The 17,560-nt window shown below is 60.6% G+C and overlaps 1 protein-coding gene and 1 pseudogene across 2 annotated transcripts; both read left to right on the forward strand.

Moving 5' to 3' along the window:
- The first annotated feature begins 80 nt into the window (after window positions 1-80).
- Window positions 81-6,392, forward strand: LOC308248398 (bile salt-activated lipase-like; annotated as a pseudogene). The gene is made up of 11 exons: window positions 81-146; window positions 924-1,083; window positions 1,175-1,297; window positions 1,481-1,678; window positions 2,429-2,559; window positions 2,976-3,083; window positions 3,173-3,290; window positions 3,833-4,019; window positions 4,187-4,390; window positions 5,632-5,829; window positions 6,076-6,392. The product of its transcript is annotated as a bile salt-activated lipase-like (transcript).
- Window positions 6,393-11,030: 4,638 nt separating this feature from the next.
- LOC308248873 (bile salt-activated lipase-like) lies at window positions 11,031-17,362 on the forward strand. Its single transcript, XM_080669324.1, has 11 exons — window positions 11,031-11,227; window positions 12,007-12,166; window positions 12,258-12,380; window positions 12,568-12,765; window positions 13,257-13,387; window positions 13,825-13,932; window positions 14,022-14,139; window positions 14,686-14,872; window positions 15,036-15,239; window positions 16,496-16,693; window positions 16,943-17,362. The coding sequence occupies exons 1-11, from the start codon at window positions 11,162-11,164 to the stop codon at window positions 17,202-17,204; spliced, it is 1,755 nt and encodes a 584-aa protein (XP_080525450.1). The 5' UTR covers window positions 11,031-11,161; the 3' UTR covers window positions 17,205-17,362.
- The last annotated feature ends 198 nt before the right edge of the window (window positions 17,363-17,560 follow it).

A 17,560-nucleotide genomic window follows, 5' to 3' on the forward strand; every position in this document is an offset into this window, starting at 1 on the left:
CCAGCCCCGGCTTCCCGTAGGCTCCCGCCCCATAAATACCCACACACAGAGGCAGGGCCCCCGAGGCAGGCACACGCACCATGGGGCGCACGGAGCTGGCTGTCTTAGGCATCGCTTGCTGCATGGCGGTAGTGAGCGCAGCAAAGGTAAGCGAGAGCCCAGAGGACATGGCAGGGCCCGTCTGCTCCCCTAACCCGGCCTGGGACCTGGGACGGCCTGCGGAGGGGGGCAGGCAGGTGGGGTGCTGGCACAAAGAGCCCCCGAGAGCCCACACCCAGCCCCACGCAGTCCTGGCCCTTCCTCTGCGCTCCTGCCTTCACACTCACACGATGGCGCCGCGCAGCTGACAGCTGAATGAACTCGAATGTCAGAGACCACGAGTGAAGGTGGGCCAGGCGCTCTCAGGGCACACAGGAGGACTTGCGCCAACACAAACAAGGCCCTGTCCCCGCAGCCCCAGAGTCACTGGCACCCTCAGGGCTGATCTGCGGATCTGCCTGGGCCTCCAGGGCCCTCGGCTCTCCCTCTGCCCGGGGAGGGCCATGGCCCGGCTCAGAGGGCACTGGGCCCTGAGCAGGCCAGCAGTTTGCCCATCACAGCCCCAGCGGCGGAACAGGAGTGTGGACCTCAGTCTAGTTAAACCGGGAGCGCGGCCCCCCGCCGTGGAGAGGGGGCGATGCCCATCTGCTTGCCAGGGGCTGGGGCCCCTCGAGGGTGAGTTGGGAGCCTCAGGCCCCTATAGGATCCCTTTCCTCAGGGCTCTGCCACGGGGTGAGGAGCGGGGCTTCCTCAGGAAAGCACAGCTCCAGGCAGGCGTGACTAGGGGCCCTACCCGGAGGCTGTCTGGACCCCTAGAGCCTGCTGGGGTCGCCCCACCCCGCTGGCCTGCCCAGCCTGCACCCCTGAGCCTGCCCTCTCCCCAGCTGGGCGTGGTGCACACGGAAGGGGGCTTCGTGGAGGGCGTCAACAAGAAGCTCGGCCTCTTGGGCATCAGCAGCCGCTCTGTGGACGTCTTCAAGGGCATCCCCTTCGCTGCCCCGCCCAAGGCCCTGGAGAACCCCCAGCGGCACCCCGGCTGGCAAGGTGGGAGTGGGGGGTGGGTGCTGGGCTGGCCCTGTGCCTGGCGTAGTGGTGGGGCCACCATTCTCACGCCAGCCCCTCTGGTCACCCACAGGGACCCTGAAGGCCAAGGACTTCAAGCAGCGATGCCTGCAAATCACTGACACCCAGGACAACACCGAGGGTTCCGAGGACTGCCTCTACCTCAACATCTGGGTCCCCCAGGGCCAGAAGGAAGGTGCATTGCCTTCCCCATGCCCTCCAGGTCCCTGAACCTGCAGAAAGCGCCCAGGCAGCCAGAGGCCAAGCCCTGCCCCAGCCCTTGGATGTGTGATCTCCAGAGCTGAAAGTCCCTGAAACAAGCACCCAGAGGGGATGGGGTGGGGACAGCCGGGGTCACCGGGCCTGCTTCCTGCCTCAGTTTCCCAGAACCTGCCTGTCATGATCTGGATCTACGGAGGAGGCTTTCGCATGGGGTCCACCCAAGAGTTAAACTTCTTCAATAACTACGAGTTTGAAGGGGAGGAGATCGCAACGAGGGGCAACGTCATCGTGGTCACCTTCAACTACCGCCTCGGGCCGCTGGGCTTCCTCAGCACTGGGGACAACCACATGCCAGGTGTGATGGGCACCTGGGATGGGGGGGGGGTTGAGGGAGCTGGTGGGGGGTTCTTCAGGACCGCTTACTCCCAACAACTCCTGACAGTCTCCCAGAAAGAACCAGAATTCTACTGTCAGAGCAGGTAGCTGGAGTTGGAATATGAGACCCAGGAGCCCATTGGAAGCTGTAGTGAGAGAAGAGGCTGCCCGCCAGCCAGGCAGGGACCCAGGAAGACCAAGGAGCGGGGACAGGGACCCAGGGAGACCAGGGAGCAGAGACAGGGACTCAGAGAGACCAGGGAGGGGGGACAGGGACCCAGGGTGACCAGGGAGTAGGTACAGGGACCCAGGGAGACCAGGGATGGGGGACAGGGTCCTAGGGAGACCAGGGAGGGGGGACAGGGACCCAGGGAGACCAGGAAGCGGGGACAAGGATCCAGAGAGACCAGGAAGCGGGGACTGAGACCCAGGGAGACCAGGGAGCGGGGACAGAGACCCTGGAGAGACAGAAGATGAGACACCGAAGTGGTGACTCGGCGGACTCAGAGCCATAGGACAGACCGACAACAAGAGGGACGGTGTCAGGGAGAGAGATGAGCAGCCTGACCCTCCTGGTCCTAGTCCCCTACCTGAGCCCCACAGCCCCTCCAGCACCTCATTGCACAGCCTTCTGGGACCCGCCGTGCGCCATCCTGGGGCTTGACAGGGGTTTCCACATGGAGGAAGCTCTCCCCCACTCAAGTCCCTGATGGGCTCCCACCCGCCCCAGGTAACTACGGCCTTCGGGACCAGCACATGGCCATCACGTGGGTGAAGAGGAACATTGTGGCCTTCGGGGGGGACCCCAACAACATCACCATCTTTGGGGAATCAGCCGGAGGTGCCAGCGTCTCTCTGCAGGTCTGGGTTCGCTGAGATGGAGGACCTTCCTCCCACGGTGATGGGGGGGGGGGGGCTGACTGGGATGGGGGAGCTCATGAGGGTGTGGGGAGCTTTTTGGGGCCAAGGGAAGCTGATGGGAACTGTGGAAGCTTACAGGGGTGAAGGGGAGTTGGTGGGAACTGGGGAAGCAGATGGGAACTTGCAGAGCTGATGGGAACTTGGGGAGCTGATGGGGGCTGAGGGAGCTTGTGGGGGCTGGGGGAGCTGATGGGCACTGGGACGAGCTGATGGAGGCTGTGGGAGCTGATGTTAACAGCGGGGAGCAGATGCGGGCTGTGTGGAACAGCATGATGCTGACAGTCTAGCTGTTCTTGGTGGAGCCCGGGTGGGCAGGACACGCGTGGCCGTGGTGACAGGACCTTTGTGTGTCGCAGACCCTCTCTCCCTACAGCAAGGGACTCATCCGGCGAGCCATCAGCCAGAGCGGCGTGGCGCTGGCCCCCTGGGCCATCCAGAAGAACCCTCTCTCCTGGGCCAAGGGGGTAAAAGGGAGCTGTTGGGGGCTCGGGGCTCAGGATACCTCCTTTCCATGACCTGTCCTGTTCCCCATAACCATCTCCCCCACCCCCAGATCGCCAAAGAGGTGGGCTGCCCCCGGGATGATACCGCCAGCATGGCCAAGTGTCTGAAGGTCACCGACCCCCGGGCGCTGACGCTGGCCTATAAGACACCCCTGGTTGACAAGGAGTGTGAGTGGGGCTCCACATGGGGGGACGACCATGCTCCCAACATGAGATTTGAGGGGCTGCTGCCTGGCCTGTCACCCGCTCACTGGTGTCCCTGGGAGCCCGGTGCCGCCAGAGCCTCAATGGCTCCGAGGCCTTGACTGGTTGTGCCGCGGGCGCCATCCCTCCCTCTGATCCTCCCTGGGTCCTGACCCCTTTGGGAAGCTGGTGCACCTTGTCCCCCAACAATGGGCAGAAACAGTCATTTGCACCCTCTTTAGGGACCTCAGGAGCAGTGGCTGTCAGCAGACGGTGTGGCCCAGGGAGCCTGTGGCAGTCTGCACACAGTCTGGGCTGCCACACTGGGGAGGGTGACTTCGGGCGGACGAGGCCAGGGAAGCTGCTCCACACACACAGGGCAGCCCAGGACATAGAATGATCCGGGCCACACTTCAGCGGGACAGGCTGAGGACCCTGTTCTGGATCCGAGGAGGCAGGGGCTGCCCCCGGGCCTGGGGACTGGAAGGGAGCTCTGGAAGGTGCGAGGACCCCTGCTCTCCACGCAGACCCCATAATGCAATACCTGGGCCTCCTGCCTGTCGTGGATGGAGACTTCATCCCCGACGACCCCATCAACCTTTTCGCCAACGCGGCCGACATTGACTACATCGCTGGCACCAACAACATGGACGGCCACAAATATGCCAGCGTTGACCTGCCGGCCATCAATGTGGACAAGCTGACCATCACGGGGTGAGTGGGGCGCAGGGCCCAGGGCGTGCCCGTGGGCCTCTTGGGGAGGCATTACCTGAAGAAGGTGGGCAGGAGTAGGGGGCACTCTGCAGGGCCCTGGCGGGGTGTGTGTGGGGGAAGCCTCCCGCTGACCTAGGTCAGGGTCCAGTGCCGGCTTGTACCTGCAGGGAGGACTTCTTCAAGCTGGTCAGCGAGCTCACCTTGGACAAGGGGCCCAGAGGTGCCAACGCCACCTTTGAGTTCTACACGGCGTCCTGGGCCCAGGACTCCTCCCAGGAGGCCAAGAAGAAGACGGTGGTGGACTTGGAGACTGATGTCTTCTTCCTGATGCCCACGAAGATGGCCGTGGCCCAGCACAGAGCCAGCGCCAAGTGAGGGCCGGGGCAGGGGAGGCTCCCCTGGGTCACCCACCTGCCCAGTGAGGCCTCCGTGGTGGGCAATCAGGGATCGAGGAGGCCCGGGAAAGCCAGGATGGGGTTCCAGCAGTGCCTGCACCATCTGCCTTGCCCAGGCCTGAGGAGACTTGAGAAGGCCCCTTCTCACCTCCCCACTCAGGGGCCTTTACAGAGCCCTCCTCCTGTTACTGGGAAACCCCAGGTTGGGCTCGGCCTGCCTGTCTGTGTGTCCAATAACGAAGGCCGGGTGGAATCATATGAGGCGTTTATTGAGAAGGCCAGCCAACCAAGAAGACAGGGCGCTTACAATCATTCAAATCCTGTCTTCCAGCAGGTGCAGGGGACAGGGCTATAAAGGGGAGGGAGCTGGGGTGCTACGTGCAGCCCTGGGGGTCTGCAACCTCAGCTATAGTAGTCATCAAATGAGATGATGTGGATGAGATGATGTTTTGACTCCTGGTGGGTCTGTCTGTCCCTGCTTTTCGGTTCTGCTTGCTGGATTCACAGCTGAGTCACCTCCTTCATTGCTTTGCACAGGCCTTCAAAGGAACCTTAAGAAAACTTAACCCTATTCACATAAGTATAGGTGTTGTAAGACTGAAAATGATAGGGTTACTTTTCAGATTAATTCAGGTGCTCTATCCATCAGGTTGTAAGTCCCCCATTCACTCAGCCCACAGGCCTCCCCTGCAGTGTCTGCAGCGTCCCTACAGCCCCCAGGCTCAGGGGGACAGAACACGGGATGGTGCTCTCTGTTGTGGGTTTGGTGTTGGCCAACATTCAAAACAACCCTGGTCTGCGGCCACCTGGTCAACCTCCAGTGAAAATAAAATGTCAGTTAGGGATGCATCCTCAGAAGGGAGAGGAAACGATACCCAGGAAGAGCAGGCAGAAAGCTTGTTGCAACTCCAGAATCTTGAGCTCTTCCTTGGGTGGCACAGGTGTGTTCCCAACAAAAACACAAATTCATCTGCAGAGAAAAGGAAGGAAGACGCCTTGACAGGCTTTGTGGGGGAAAGAGTGAATGCACGTGAGATCCCAGAACCACAGCCCCACGGCCTTCCCTTCCGGGAGCAGTGACCCAGGTCCCTCCTGATTCTGAGTCTGGGGATTTCCGGGCCCGCACTGCTCTCCCCAAGGCCGCCCTCAGGCCCAGCTCTGGGTCGGAAGCCCAGGTGAGCTCCCTGCCAACCTGGGCCGTGTCCCTCCCTCCTCAGGAGTGCCCGGACCTACACCTACCTGTTCTCCCACCCTTCTCGCAATCCGCTGGACCCCAGCTGGATGGGCGCCGACCACACCGATGAACTCCCTTACGTTTTTGGGAAGCCCTTTGACAACCCCCTGGGTTACCGGGCCCAAGACAGGACTGTCTCCCGGGCCATGATCGCCTACTGGACCAACTTTGCCAGGACTGGGTAAGGCGGGTGAGACTGGCAGACCTACCTCCACCTGGGCCCCACATGCCTGTCCACTCTCCTACACTGAACCTCCTGAGCCTCAGTACCCCCATCTGTGTGTGAGCATAGAGCTAATGGTTGGGTGCAGAACATGTACATGCCCAGCAGGTGCCCAGGACACAGTGAAGTGCCCTGGTGGTTCGGGTCAGCAGGGAGGCCTCCCGTGAGCCCTCAGTCCCCACACAGCCTTTCTCTCATGTGCAGGGACCCCAACAAGGGCCACTCAGCTGTGCCCACCCAGTGGGATCCCTACACCCAGGAAAACGGCAACTACCTGGAGATTAACAAGAAGATGGATGGCCAGTCCCTGAAACAGCACCTGAGGAGCAGCTTCCTGAAGTACTGGACCCAGACTTACCAGGCTCTTCCCACCATGACCGGAGATGGGTCTGCCCCCCTACTCTTCTCAGACAACTCTGAGGCCCTTCCCGTGCCTCCCACGGACAACTCTGAGGGCGTCCCCTGACCTCCCCACTGGTGACTCTAAGGAGGCTCAGATGCCCTCAGCCATTTGCTTCTAAAGTCCTTGCCTAAGAGGCCACAGGTGGGACCCTGGGAGCCCACCCCCCCCCCCAGCTCTTCCTGAATAAAGCGCATCTCTCTCTGGCAACCCGCTTTGCCATTATATCCACAGCCGCCCGCCCGGTCTCTGCCCATGTCCAGCTCCAGAAGTGGGTGCCTCCTCATTTCAGAGGAGGAGAGAGGGTCACAGGAGGGTCAGCCCTGAGTGGGGAGTGGGCCCCGTGGGCAGTTGCCTCTGGACCAGTGGGCCGAGCCTCGGCCATGTCCTCGGAGTGCGGGTAGCGGGCTCTGTGTACTGGGGTCTGGGAATGCCTGGGAGAGAAACCAATGCGCCTCCAGCTGGATCCAAGGCAGAGACAGTAACGCATCCCGCAGGGCTCAGAGCAGAGGGTACCAGGGCTGGGCCTTCGGTGACCCTGGCAGGGCCATGGCCACCTCAGCAAGCTCTGGGACGGGGCACCACCTGCACCGAGGCTCCCCCATCCTGACCTCACATGGCCTGAGTACACCCCGTTGTAGACAGTTACTGTGAGAAATGCTCATCGGTCCCAATTCAAATGACACTTGACAGCGAGACCTTGAATGCGCTCTCTAGCGCGGGTGTCTCCTGGTTGCACTGCCCCCACCCGCCCCCTGCCCCCAGGGCGGGAACACAGCCCTTTTATCCGGGTCTCCTACGGCTCCTCATTGGCTGAGTACTCCGGGCTTACCTCTTTCCTGACACATGGACTAGGTCCTCACATTGGGCCATTTAAAACAATTGGGCTGAGCCTTTTCTAGTCGCCACCCTATCCCCCGGTCTAGCAGAGTCCAGTGCCTCGAGGGTATCCACCATGATGCAGGCCCACCCCACGGGTCCTTGATCTCACATCCTCGTCCCTCCCCCTCCCTTTTCTGTGCCTGGGAGATTCAGCCACCGCTTCCATCAGAAGCTGACCATGCCGGCCATTTCCTACAGTGCCAATGCTCCAAGAGGGGCCACGTGTCCCAGGCCCTCAAGCGAGGACTCACGCCCAGGTCTGAGGCTCCAAAGCTCACTGTGTCAGCTCAGAGCGGCGTGAGGGCTCAGAGGAAAGAAGCTTCCTGATTGGGGGCGGGGGGTATGGTGGGGGCAGATCCAGGGACCAGCCGGCCACCCTGATGCACACGGTCCAGTGATTCCCTGGCCAGGCGGTGGGTACAGCGGGCAGTGTTGGTGCTTTTCCTCTGCGCCCTCCCTGCCCCATCCTTCCACCTCCCCCAGCAGAGCTTCCCAGCGCCCACCTCCCCATGGCAGAACCACAGCACAGACCTGGACAACCAGGGCAGCCAGCCAGGGGCTGCGGGCTCTCAGGGCTCCCGCCCATCTACCCTCAGGACAGTGAGTGTAAACTGGTGGCTGCCCGAGACGGGACCTCAGACCTCACAGCCCTGGGTTCATCTGGGCCAGAGGGGAGCCAGGGGGCAGGAATCAGCACGTTTATCCTGAAAACCCACACTCACCTGGGACTCCTCAGACTACGTGCTGGCAGAGCGAGGGGGATGGTCCAGGGCCTGGTCCTGGGAGAAATGAAGCCTGTGAAGAGCTGCAGCTCTGGTTCCCAGGGCCCAGCTGTCACCTTAAATAAGCTGCATCACAAATCCTTCCCTGTGGCTGGCTCAGCACGGCCAGGGGTGAACCTGAGTGGGGGCGGGGAAGGATTAAAGAAGACAGACAGCAGAATAAAGCTGGGGTTAGGTGGGACGCTGCTCTCCGATGGAGAGACAGTGCCACAGCCTGCAAGCCGAGTCTTTATTTTATAGCCAGATTCCACCAGGCAAAGTGCTCAAGATGTTTACATTGTTCTCCCGGATTTGGAATCTACTCAATTACATGCACCTGAACTCTATCAAGCTTTGTTTTGGCAGCACTTGCTGAACCCCCACAGCCTACCTCACTTAGCCACGGGGGACCACAGGTTCGGACCATGAGGTCAAGCTTACAATCATAACCTTTGGCTATTATTGTGCTGGGAGGGCTTTGCCCTCCAAGCTGGGACTTGGTATGTGGCTTTGCCATGAGAGAACCTGCCCTCACATTTGCCCAAGTCTTGAACCTATCCAAACGCTGTAGTCACTCTCCACACTTCCCCAGACACAACACCCCCAGAGAGGCCTTCCCAGGACAGGGTTCCCGGAGGGTTCCGATCCCTAAAGGAAGGCCCGGGCCCTGATCACAGAATGGGAAGTCCCGACAGAAGCCACTGGCCAGTACTCCCTGCCTCACCTTCCTGTGGCAGGCTTTGATCTGTCCACAATCCCCCACTTAGTGCTGGTGGGTTCCCGTCTGAACTTGAAATCCACAAATTCCTTATTGTGGGCAGCAGAAACCACAAGCCCAGCCAAACTCCCCCGTCTTCCTCCAAAGGCAGGCAGCTCTGTCCTGGGTCAGGAGTTGGTCCTTGCAACTGTTATTTTTTTAAAATCAGGGTAAAATTTAAATCACATAAAACACGATAGTTTAATGATCTATGAGCTCAATTCAGTGATATTAATCGCAGTCACACTATTGTGCAACCATCACCACTATCTGGTTCCAAATCATTGCATCACTCCAAACAGAAACTCTGTATGCACTGCTCAGTATCTTCCCGCCTCCAACTTCCTGCCTCAGTCAATTTGCCTATTCTAAACAATTTTTCTTTCTTTATTGATTTTCTTTTTTAGAGAAGGAGGGAGAGAGGGGAACATGGATCTGATAATTACATGGACCGGCTGCCTCCTGCACGCCCCCCACTGGGGACTGAGGCTCCATGTGCAGTATTGGGAATGGAAAGGGTGACCTGTTGGTGCAGGGAAGACGCTCAACCTATTGAACCACCCCGGCCGGGCTGTTTTCTTTACTTTGAAATTGTCTTATTGAGAGTATTGCAGACTTCTGCCATTTCCCCTCTCTGACCCTCTCCACCCACCTGCCACCCCAGCCCTGTCTCTCCCCTGACTATTGTCTATGAATATATGCCTTTAAGTTCTTGATTTATCTCTTCCTGAGATCCCTCCACCTTCACTCTGAGATCTGTCCTTCTGTTCCATGCGTCCATGTCTATGGATCGGTTTATTCGTCAGTTTATTTGGTTCATTGGATTCCACATGAGTGAGATCATGTGATACATGTCTTTCTCCCACTGGCTTATTTCACTCAGCATGGTACTAACCAGGTCCCTCCAGGCTGTCTCACCGGGTAAGAGTTCCTTCTTTTTCACTGCTATTTAGTAATCCATGGTGAAAATGTACCACAGCTTTTTATCCACCCATCTACTGACGGGCACTTGGGCCGTTAACAAATGCACCCTCAAGCCCATTGCTCCCCAGTCCTCGACACCCGGCCCAGCCGGCCAGGCTCCTGCTGCCCACTGTCCTGCCGCCTCCCCACCTCCGTCCCAGGAGACCTGGGCTCTGGATCAGGAGGCAGCCAGCTTGGCCGGTGTCTGTGGATCCATGTGGTGGTGGGGCAGCCCCAGGCGTGACATCAGCCGGGCTGTGGCCTGCGTACAAGCACCGGCTCCTGGTAGCGAAAGGGTGAGGGGACAGGCGAGGGGCCGCTGGCTGGGGAGGGCTCTGCTGTCCCCGGGTCCAGAACGCACCCCCAGCCCTGGAGAAGGCAGTGCTGCCAACGCCACAAAGGCAGGAACCCTGGGCTTGTCCCTGGAGCTTCCTCTGGTTCCCGAGTGACACACGCTCCCCCAGCCACATGCGCCCTTCTGCTCTCACACACTCTGCTCAGCTCTCTCTCCCTCTGTCTCTCCGCGTCCCCATTATCTCTGTCTCTCTCTGTCTGTCTCTCCCTTTGTCTGTCCCTCTCTGTCTCTCTGCTGGGCCCCAGGTCGTGGTGCATTTCTGAAGCCAGGAACTTCCTCTTCCTCAGGGAAGCCACCAGGCTGTGTGGGAGCCCCCTCCCTCCCCACCTGTGCCCCCTGAGCCTCCAGTCCTGCCTCCCAGGGCTGCTGGTGCTGAGTGTGAGGTGTGCCCTCCCTGAGGGCAGGATCGCCCACCCTGTGCTGCAATGGGTCCCCACACCCAGCTCGGACTGCTCACCAGTGGGCCCTCAGACCCAGGCTCATCCACGTGGCTGCCCAGGAGCACACAGCCCTCTCTGTCCCGGAAGCCACACGCCCATGCTCTATGACCTCCCTTTGCTGAGCTCCAGAGTTTGTGGGGCCAGGCAGGGCCTGGAGGGGAGCAGTCCCACTTCTCTGAGGGTGAGCCCAGGCCCTTGTAAATGAGCCACCATTCAGGGCACTGTGCACCCAGCTGAGTTTCTGTAGCCCCAGCCCAGGTTCACCTGACTATTCCCAGTAACCGGCCCAGGTGCACTGTGGGCACCAGACACCCGATCAGCAGGTCCTGGGCAAGGCGGACCATCCCTGCGCCCATGCACCCATCCGTGTGTTTGTGTGTGTGTGTCTGTGTGTGTGTGTGTGTGTGTGTGTGTGTGTGTGCGCGCGAATATATCTCCGTGATGTTGGCCCAACCTGAGCATTCCTGGAAAAAGCAGCTATGTATGTATGTGTGTGTGTGTGTCTGAGTGTGTGTGTCTGACACATGCATGACCTTGGCCCTGAGCCTGGCTGGGAACGATAGCTATCCTGGCCGCAGGTATACTGCCTGGCGGAAGGGGCAGAGGGAGGAGGACGGGAAGGGAACCAGCCACAGGCAGCTGCCAGCCCGGCTCCCGGATCTCTCCCGGATGGTTCCCACCCCATAAATACCCACACGCAGAGTCAGGGCCCCCGAGGCAGGCACACGCACCATGGGGCGCCCGGAGCTGGCTGTCTTAGGCCTCGCCTGCTTCTTGGCGGTAGTGAGCGCAGCAAAGGTAAGCGAGAGCCCAGAGGACATGGCAGGGGCCCGTCTCCTCCCCTAACCCGGCCTGGGACTACCTGCAGAGGGGGGCAGGCTGGTGGGGCGCTGGCACAAAGAGCCCCCGAGAGCCCACACCAGCCCCGCGCTGTCCTGGCCCTTCCTCTGCGCTCCTGCCTTCACACTCACAGGATGGCGCCGCGCAGCTGACAGCCAGGACGCCCACGAACACGAATGTCAGAGACCACGAGTGAGGGCTGGGCCAGGCGCTCTCCAGGCACACAGGGGCACTTGTGCCAACACAAACAAGGTGCCCTGTCCCCACAGCCCCAGAGTCACTGGTGCCCTCAGGGCTGATCTGCGGATCTGCCTGGGCCTCCAGGGCCCTCGGCTCTCCCTCTGCCCTGGGAGGGCCATGGCCCGGCTCAGAAGGGCGCTGGGCCCTGAGCAGGCCCGCAGTTTGCCCATCACAGCCCCAGCAGGGGAACAGGAGTGTGGACCTCGGTCTAGTTCAACCTGGCGCCTGGCCCCTTACCCTTGAGAGGAGGCGACACCCACCTGCTTGCCAGTGGCCCGGTTCCCTCCTGGGGGAGTCGGGAGCCTCGGGGCACCTACAGGATCCCTTCCCTCAGGGCCCTGCCAGGGCTGAGGAACAGGGCTTCCTCAGGAACCCAGTTCCAGGCAGGAGTGACTAGGGGCCCCACCTGGAGGCTGTCTGGACCCCTAGAGCCTGCTGGGGTTGCCCCACCCCGCTGGCCCACCCAGCCTGCGCCCCTGAGCCTGCCCTCTCCCCAGCTGGGCGTGGTGCACACGGAAGGGGGCTTCGTGGAGGGCGTCAACAAGAAGCTCGGCCTCTTGGGCATCGGCGGCCGCTCTGTGGACGTCTTCAAGGGCATCCCCTTCGCCGCCCCACCCAAAGCCCTGGAGAACCCCCAGGGGCACCCCGGCTGGCAAGGTGGGAGTGGGGGGTGGGTGCTGGACTGGCCCTGTGCCTGGGGTGGCGGTGGGGCCACCATCCTCACACCAGCCCCTCTGGTCACCCACAGGGACCCTGAAGGCCAAGGACTTCAAGCAGCGATGCCTGCAAATCACTGACACCCAGGAGAACACTGAGGGTTCCGTGGACTGCCTCTACCTCAACATCTGGGTCCCCCAGGGCCAGAAGGAAGGTGCATCCCCCACCCCATGCCCTCCAGGTCCCCGAACCTGCAGAAACGCCCAGGCAGCCAGAGGTCCAGCCCTACCCTGCCCCAGTCCTTGGATGTGTGATCTCCAGAGCTGAAACTCCCTGAAACAAGCACCCAGAGGGGATGGGGAGGGGACAGCTGGGGTCACAGTGCCTGCTTCCTGCCTCAGTTTCCCAGAACCTGCCTGTCATGATGTGGATCTACGGAGGAGGCTTTCTCATGGGGTCCACCAAAGAGTTAAACTTCTTCAATAACTATGAGTTTGAAGGGGAGGAGATTGCCACGCGGGGCAACGTCATCGTGGTCACCTTCAACTACCGCCTCGGGCCGCTGGGCTTCCTCAGCACTGGGGACGCCCACCTGCCAGGTGTGATGGGCACCTGGGGCCGGGGGTGAGGGAGCTGCTGGAGGGCGCTTCAGCATCGCATTCTCCCACCATCTCCTGACAGTCTCCCAGAAAGAACCATAATTCTACTGGCAGTGCAGGAAGCTGGGGATGGACAGTGAGACACAGGAGCCCATTGGGAGCTGTAGTGAGAGAAGAGGCTGCCCACCAGCCAGGCAGGGACCCAGGGAGACCAGGGAGCGGGGACAGGGACCCATGGGGAGAAAGAAGATGAGACACTGAAGTGGTGACTTGGCGGTCTCAGAGCCGTAGGACAGACAGACAACAAGATCGACGGTGTCAGGGAGAGAGATAAGCAGCCTGGCCCTCCTGCTCCTGGTCCCCTAACTGAGCCCCACCTCATTCAACAGCCACCTGGGCCCTGCCTTGTGCCATCCCGGGGCTTGACAGGCATCTCCAGATGAAGCTCTCCGCCCACCCCAGTCCCTAATGGGCTCCCCCACGCACCCCAGGTAACTACGGTCTTCGGGACCAGCACATGGCCATCACGTGGGTGAAGAGGAACATTGCGGCCTTCGGGGGGGACCCCAACAACATCAGCATCGTTGGAGAATCAGCCGGAGGTGCCAGCGTCTCTCTGCAGGTCTGGGGTCGCTGGGATGGAAGACCTTCCTCCCACGGTGAAGGCAGGGAGCAGGGTGGGGGCTGACTGGGCTGGCGAGCTGATGGAGGTGTGGGGACTTTTTGGGGGCCAGGGGAAGCTGATGGGAACTGGGGAAGCTGACAGGGGTGAAGGGGAGCTGGTGGGAACTGGGGGAGCTGATGGGAACTTGCAGAGCTGATGGGAACTTGGGGAGCTGATGGGGTTGAGGGAGCTGGTGGGGTTGAGGGAGCTTGTGGGGGCTGGGACAGCTAATGGGAACTAGGAGGATCTGATGGAGACTGGGGGAGATGATGGAAACAGGGGGAAACAAATGGGGGATGTTGGGAACACCATGATGCTGACAGTCTAGCTGTGCTTGGGAGAGCCCAAGGGCAGGAGAGGCAAGGCCGTCGTGACAGGACCTGTGTGTGTCGCAGACCCTCTCTCCCTACAACAAGGGCCTCATCCGGCGAGCCATCAGCGAGAGTGGCGTGGCGCTGGTCCCCTGGGCCATCCAGAAGAACCCTCTCTCCTGGGCCAAAGGGGTAAAGGGGAGCTGTTGGGGGCTCGGGGCTCGGATAACCTCCTTTCCATGCTCTGTCCTGGTCCCCATAGCTGTCTCCCCCACCCACAGATTGCCAAAGAGGTGGGCTGCCCCCTGGACGATACCGCCAGGATGGCCAAGTGTCTGAAGGTCACCGACCCCCGGGCGCTGACGCTGGCCTATAAGATACCCCTGGTGGGCAAGGAGTGTGAGTGGGGCTCCACATGGGGGGACGGCCATGCTCCCAAAGAAGTGAGGATTGAGGGCCTGCTTCCTGGCCTGTCACCCGCTCATGGCGTCCCTGTAAGCCCGGTGCCACCAGGGCCCTCAATGCCTCCGTGGCCTTGACTGGCTGTGCCGTGGGCACCATTGCTTCCTCTGATCCTGCCTGGGTCCTGACCCCTTTGGGAAGCTGGTGCACCTTGTCCCCCAACAATGGGCAGAAACAGTCATTTGCACCCACTTTTAGGGACCTCTGGCACAGTGGCTGTCAGCGGGACGGTGTGGCCCAGGGAGCCTGTGGCAGTCTGCACACAGTCTGGGCTGCCACACTGGGGAGGGTGACATTGGGCGGATGGGGCCAGGGAAGCTGCTCCACATGCGCAGCACAGCCCAGGACATAGAATGATCCGGGCCCCATGTCAGGTGGACAGGCTGAGGACCCTGGTCTGGATCCGAGGAGGCAGGGGCTGCCCCCGGGCCTGGGCCTGGAAGGGAGCTCTGGAATGTGCGAGGAGCCCTGCTCTCCACGCAGACCCCTTAGTGCACTATGTGGGCCTCCTGCCTGTCGTGGATGGAGACTTCATCCCCGACGACCCCATCAACCTTTTCGCCAACGCGGCCGACATTGACTACATCGCTGGCACCAACAACATGGACGGCCACAAATATGCCAGCGTTGACCTGCCGGCCATCAATGTGGACAAGCTGACCATCATGGGGTGAGGCACAGGGCGAGGGCAGTGCCTGGGGGCCTCTCGGGGAGGATTCAGCTGGATAAGAAGGTTGGCAGGTGTAGCGGGCCATGTGCAGGGCTCAGGCAGGGGGTGGGGGATGTTTCCCACTGAACTGGGTCCAGGGTCAAGTGCCGGCTTGTCCCTGCAGGGAGGACTTCTTCAAACTGGTCAGCGGGTTCACCTTGGCCAAGGGGCCCAGAGGTGCCAACGCCACCTTTGAGTTCTACACGGCGTCCTGGGCCCAGGACTCCTCCCAGGAGGCCAAGAAGAAAACCGTGGTGGACTTTGAGACTGATGTCCTCTTCCTGATGCCCACGAAGATGGCCGTGGCCCAGCACAGAGCCAGCGCCAAGTGAGGGCCGGGGCAGGGGAGGCTCCTGTGGATCACGCGCCTGTCCAGCGAGGCCTCCCCGGTGGGAGACTCAGGGATCAGGGAGGGCCGGGAAAACCGTGATGGGGTCCCAGCAGTGCCTGCACCATCTGCCTTGCCCAGGCCTGAAGAGACTTGAGAAGGCCCCTCCTCACCTCCCAGCTCAGGGGCCTTTACAGAGCACTCCTCCTGTTACTGGGAAACCCCAGGTAGGGCTCGGGCTGCCTGTCCCTGTGTCCAATAATGAAGGCCGGGCTGAATCATATGAGGCGTTTATTGAGAAGAGCAGCCAACCAAGAAGACAGGGCGCTTGCAAGCTTTCAAATCCTGTCTTCCACAGGTGCAGGGGACAGGACTATAAAGAGGAGAAGGCTGAGGATAGTATGTGCAGCCCTGGGGGTCCGCATCCTCAGTTATTGTAGTCATAACATGAGATGATGTGGACGAGATGATGTGGATGAGATGATGTTTTGACTCCTGGCGGGTCTGTCTGACCATGCTTATCGGTTCTGCTTGCTGGATTCACAGCTGAGTCACCTCTTTCATTGCTTTGCACAGGACTTCAAAGGAACCTTAAGAAAACTTAACCCCTAGTCACATAAATATCCGTGTTCTAAGACTGAAAATGATAGGGTTACTTTTCAGATTAATTCGGGTGCTCCATCAGGTTGTAAGTCCCCCATTCACTCAGCCCACAGGCCTCCCCTGCAGTGTCTGCAGCCTCCCCGCAGCCCCCACGCGTAGGGGGACAGAACACGGAATGATGCTCTCTGTTGTGGCTTTGGAGTTGGCCAACATTCAAAACAACTCTGGCCTGCGGCCACCTGGTCAACCTCCGGTGAAAATAAAAAGTCAGTTAGGGATGCTTCCTCAAAAGGGAGAGGAAATGTTGCCCAGGAAGAGCAGGCAGAAAGCTTGTCCCAACTCCAGGATCTTGAGGTCTTCATTGGGCGGCACAGGTATGTTCCCGACAAGAACACAAATTCCTCTGCAGAGAAAAGGAAGGAAGACGCCTGGAGAGGCTTTGTGGAGGGAAGAGTGAATGTACTTGAGATCCCAGAACCACAGCCCCACAGCCTTCCCTTCCAGGAGCAGGGACCCAGGTTCCTCCTGATTCTGAGTCTGGGGATTTCCCGGTCCCACCCTGCTCTCCCCATGGCCTCCTTCCAGGGCCCAGCTCTGGGTCGGAAGCCCAGGTGAGTTCCCTGCCAACCTGGGCCGTGTCCCTCCCTCCTCAGGAGTGCCCGGACCTACACCTACCTGTTCTCCCACCCTTCTCGCAATCCGTTGTACCCCAGCTGGATGGGCGCCGACCACACCGATGAGCTCCCTTACGTGTTTGGGAAGCCCTTCTTCAACCCCCTGGGCTACCGGCCCCAAGACAGAACTGTCTCCCGGGCCATGATCGCCTATTGGACCAACTTTGCCAGGACTGGGTAAGGCGGGTGAGGCTGGGCCAGGCCTCCTCACACCTGGGCCCCACATGCCTGTCCCCTCTCCTACACTTAACCTCCCTGAGCCTCACTACCCCCATCCATGTGTGAGCATAGAGCTACTGGTTGGGCGCAGAACACGTACATGCCCAGCCACTTCCCAGGACACAGTGAGGTGCCCTGCTGGTTCGGGTCAGCATGGAGGCCTCCCGTGAGCCCTCAGACCCCACACAGCCTTTCTCTCATGTGCAGGGACCCCAACAAGGGCCACTCGGCTGTGCCCACCCAGTGGGATCCCTATACCCAGGAAAACGGCAACTACCTGGAGATTAACGAGAAGATGGACGGCCAGTCCCTGAAACAGCACCTGAGGACCAGCTACCTGCAGTACTGGACCCAGACCTACCAGGCTCTGCCCACCGTGACCGGAGATGGGTCCACCCCCCTACCCTCCTCGGACGACTCTGAGGCCCTTCCCGTGCCTCCCACGGACAACTCTGAGGCCGCCCCTTGAGCTCCCCTGTGGTGACTCTGAGGAGACTCAGATGCCCTCAGCCATTTGCTTCTAATGTCCTTGCCCAAGACGCCACAGGTGGGACCCAGGGAGCCCAACTCCCACCCCAGCTCTTCCTGAATAAAGCCGCATCTCTCTTTGGCAACCCGCTTTGACCTCATGACCTCAGCCTCCCACCTGGTCTCTGCCCATGTCCAGCTCTGGAAGAGGGTGCCTCCTCATTTCAGAGGAGCAAAGAGGGTCAGAGAAGGGTCAGCCCTGAGTGGGGAGTGGGCCCCGTGGACAGTTGCCCTTGGACCAGTGGGCCCAGCCTCGGCCACGTCCTCGGGGTGTGGGGAGCGGGCTCTGTGTACTGG

The sequence above is a fragment of the Plecotus auritus genome (assembly GCF_963455305.1).
Source record: "Plecotus auritus genome assembly, chromosome: 5".
Lineage (NCBI taxonomy): Eukaryota > Metazoa > Chordata > Mammalia > Chiroptera > Vespertilionidae > Plecotus > Plecotus auritus.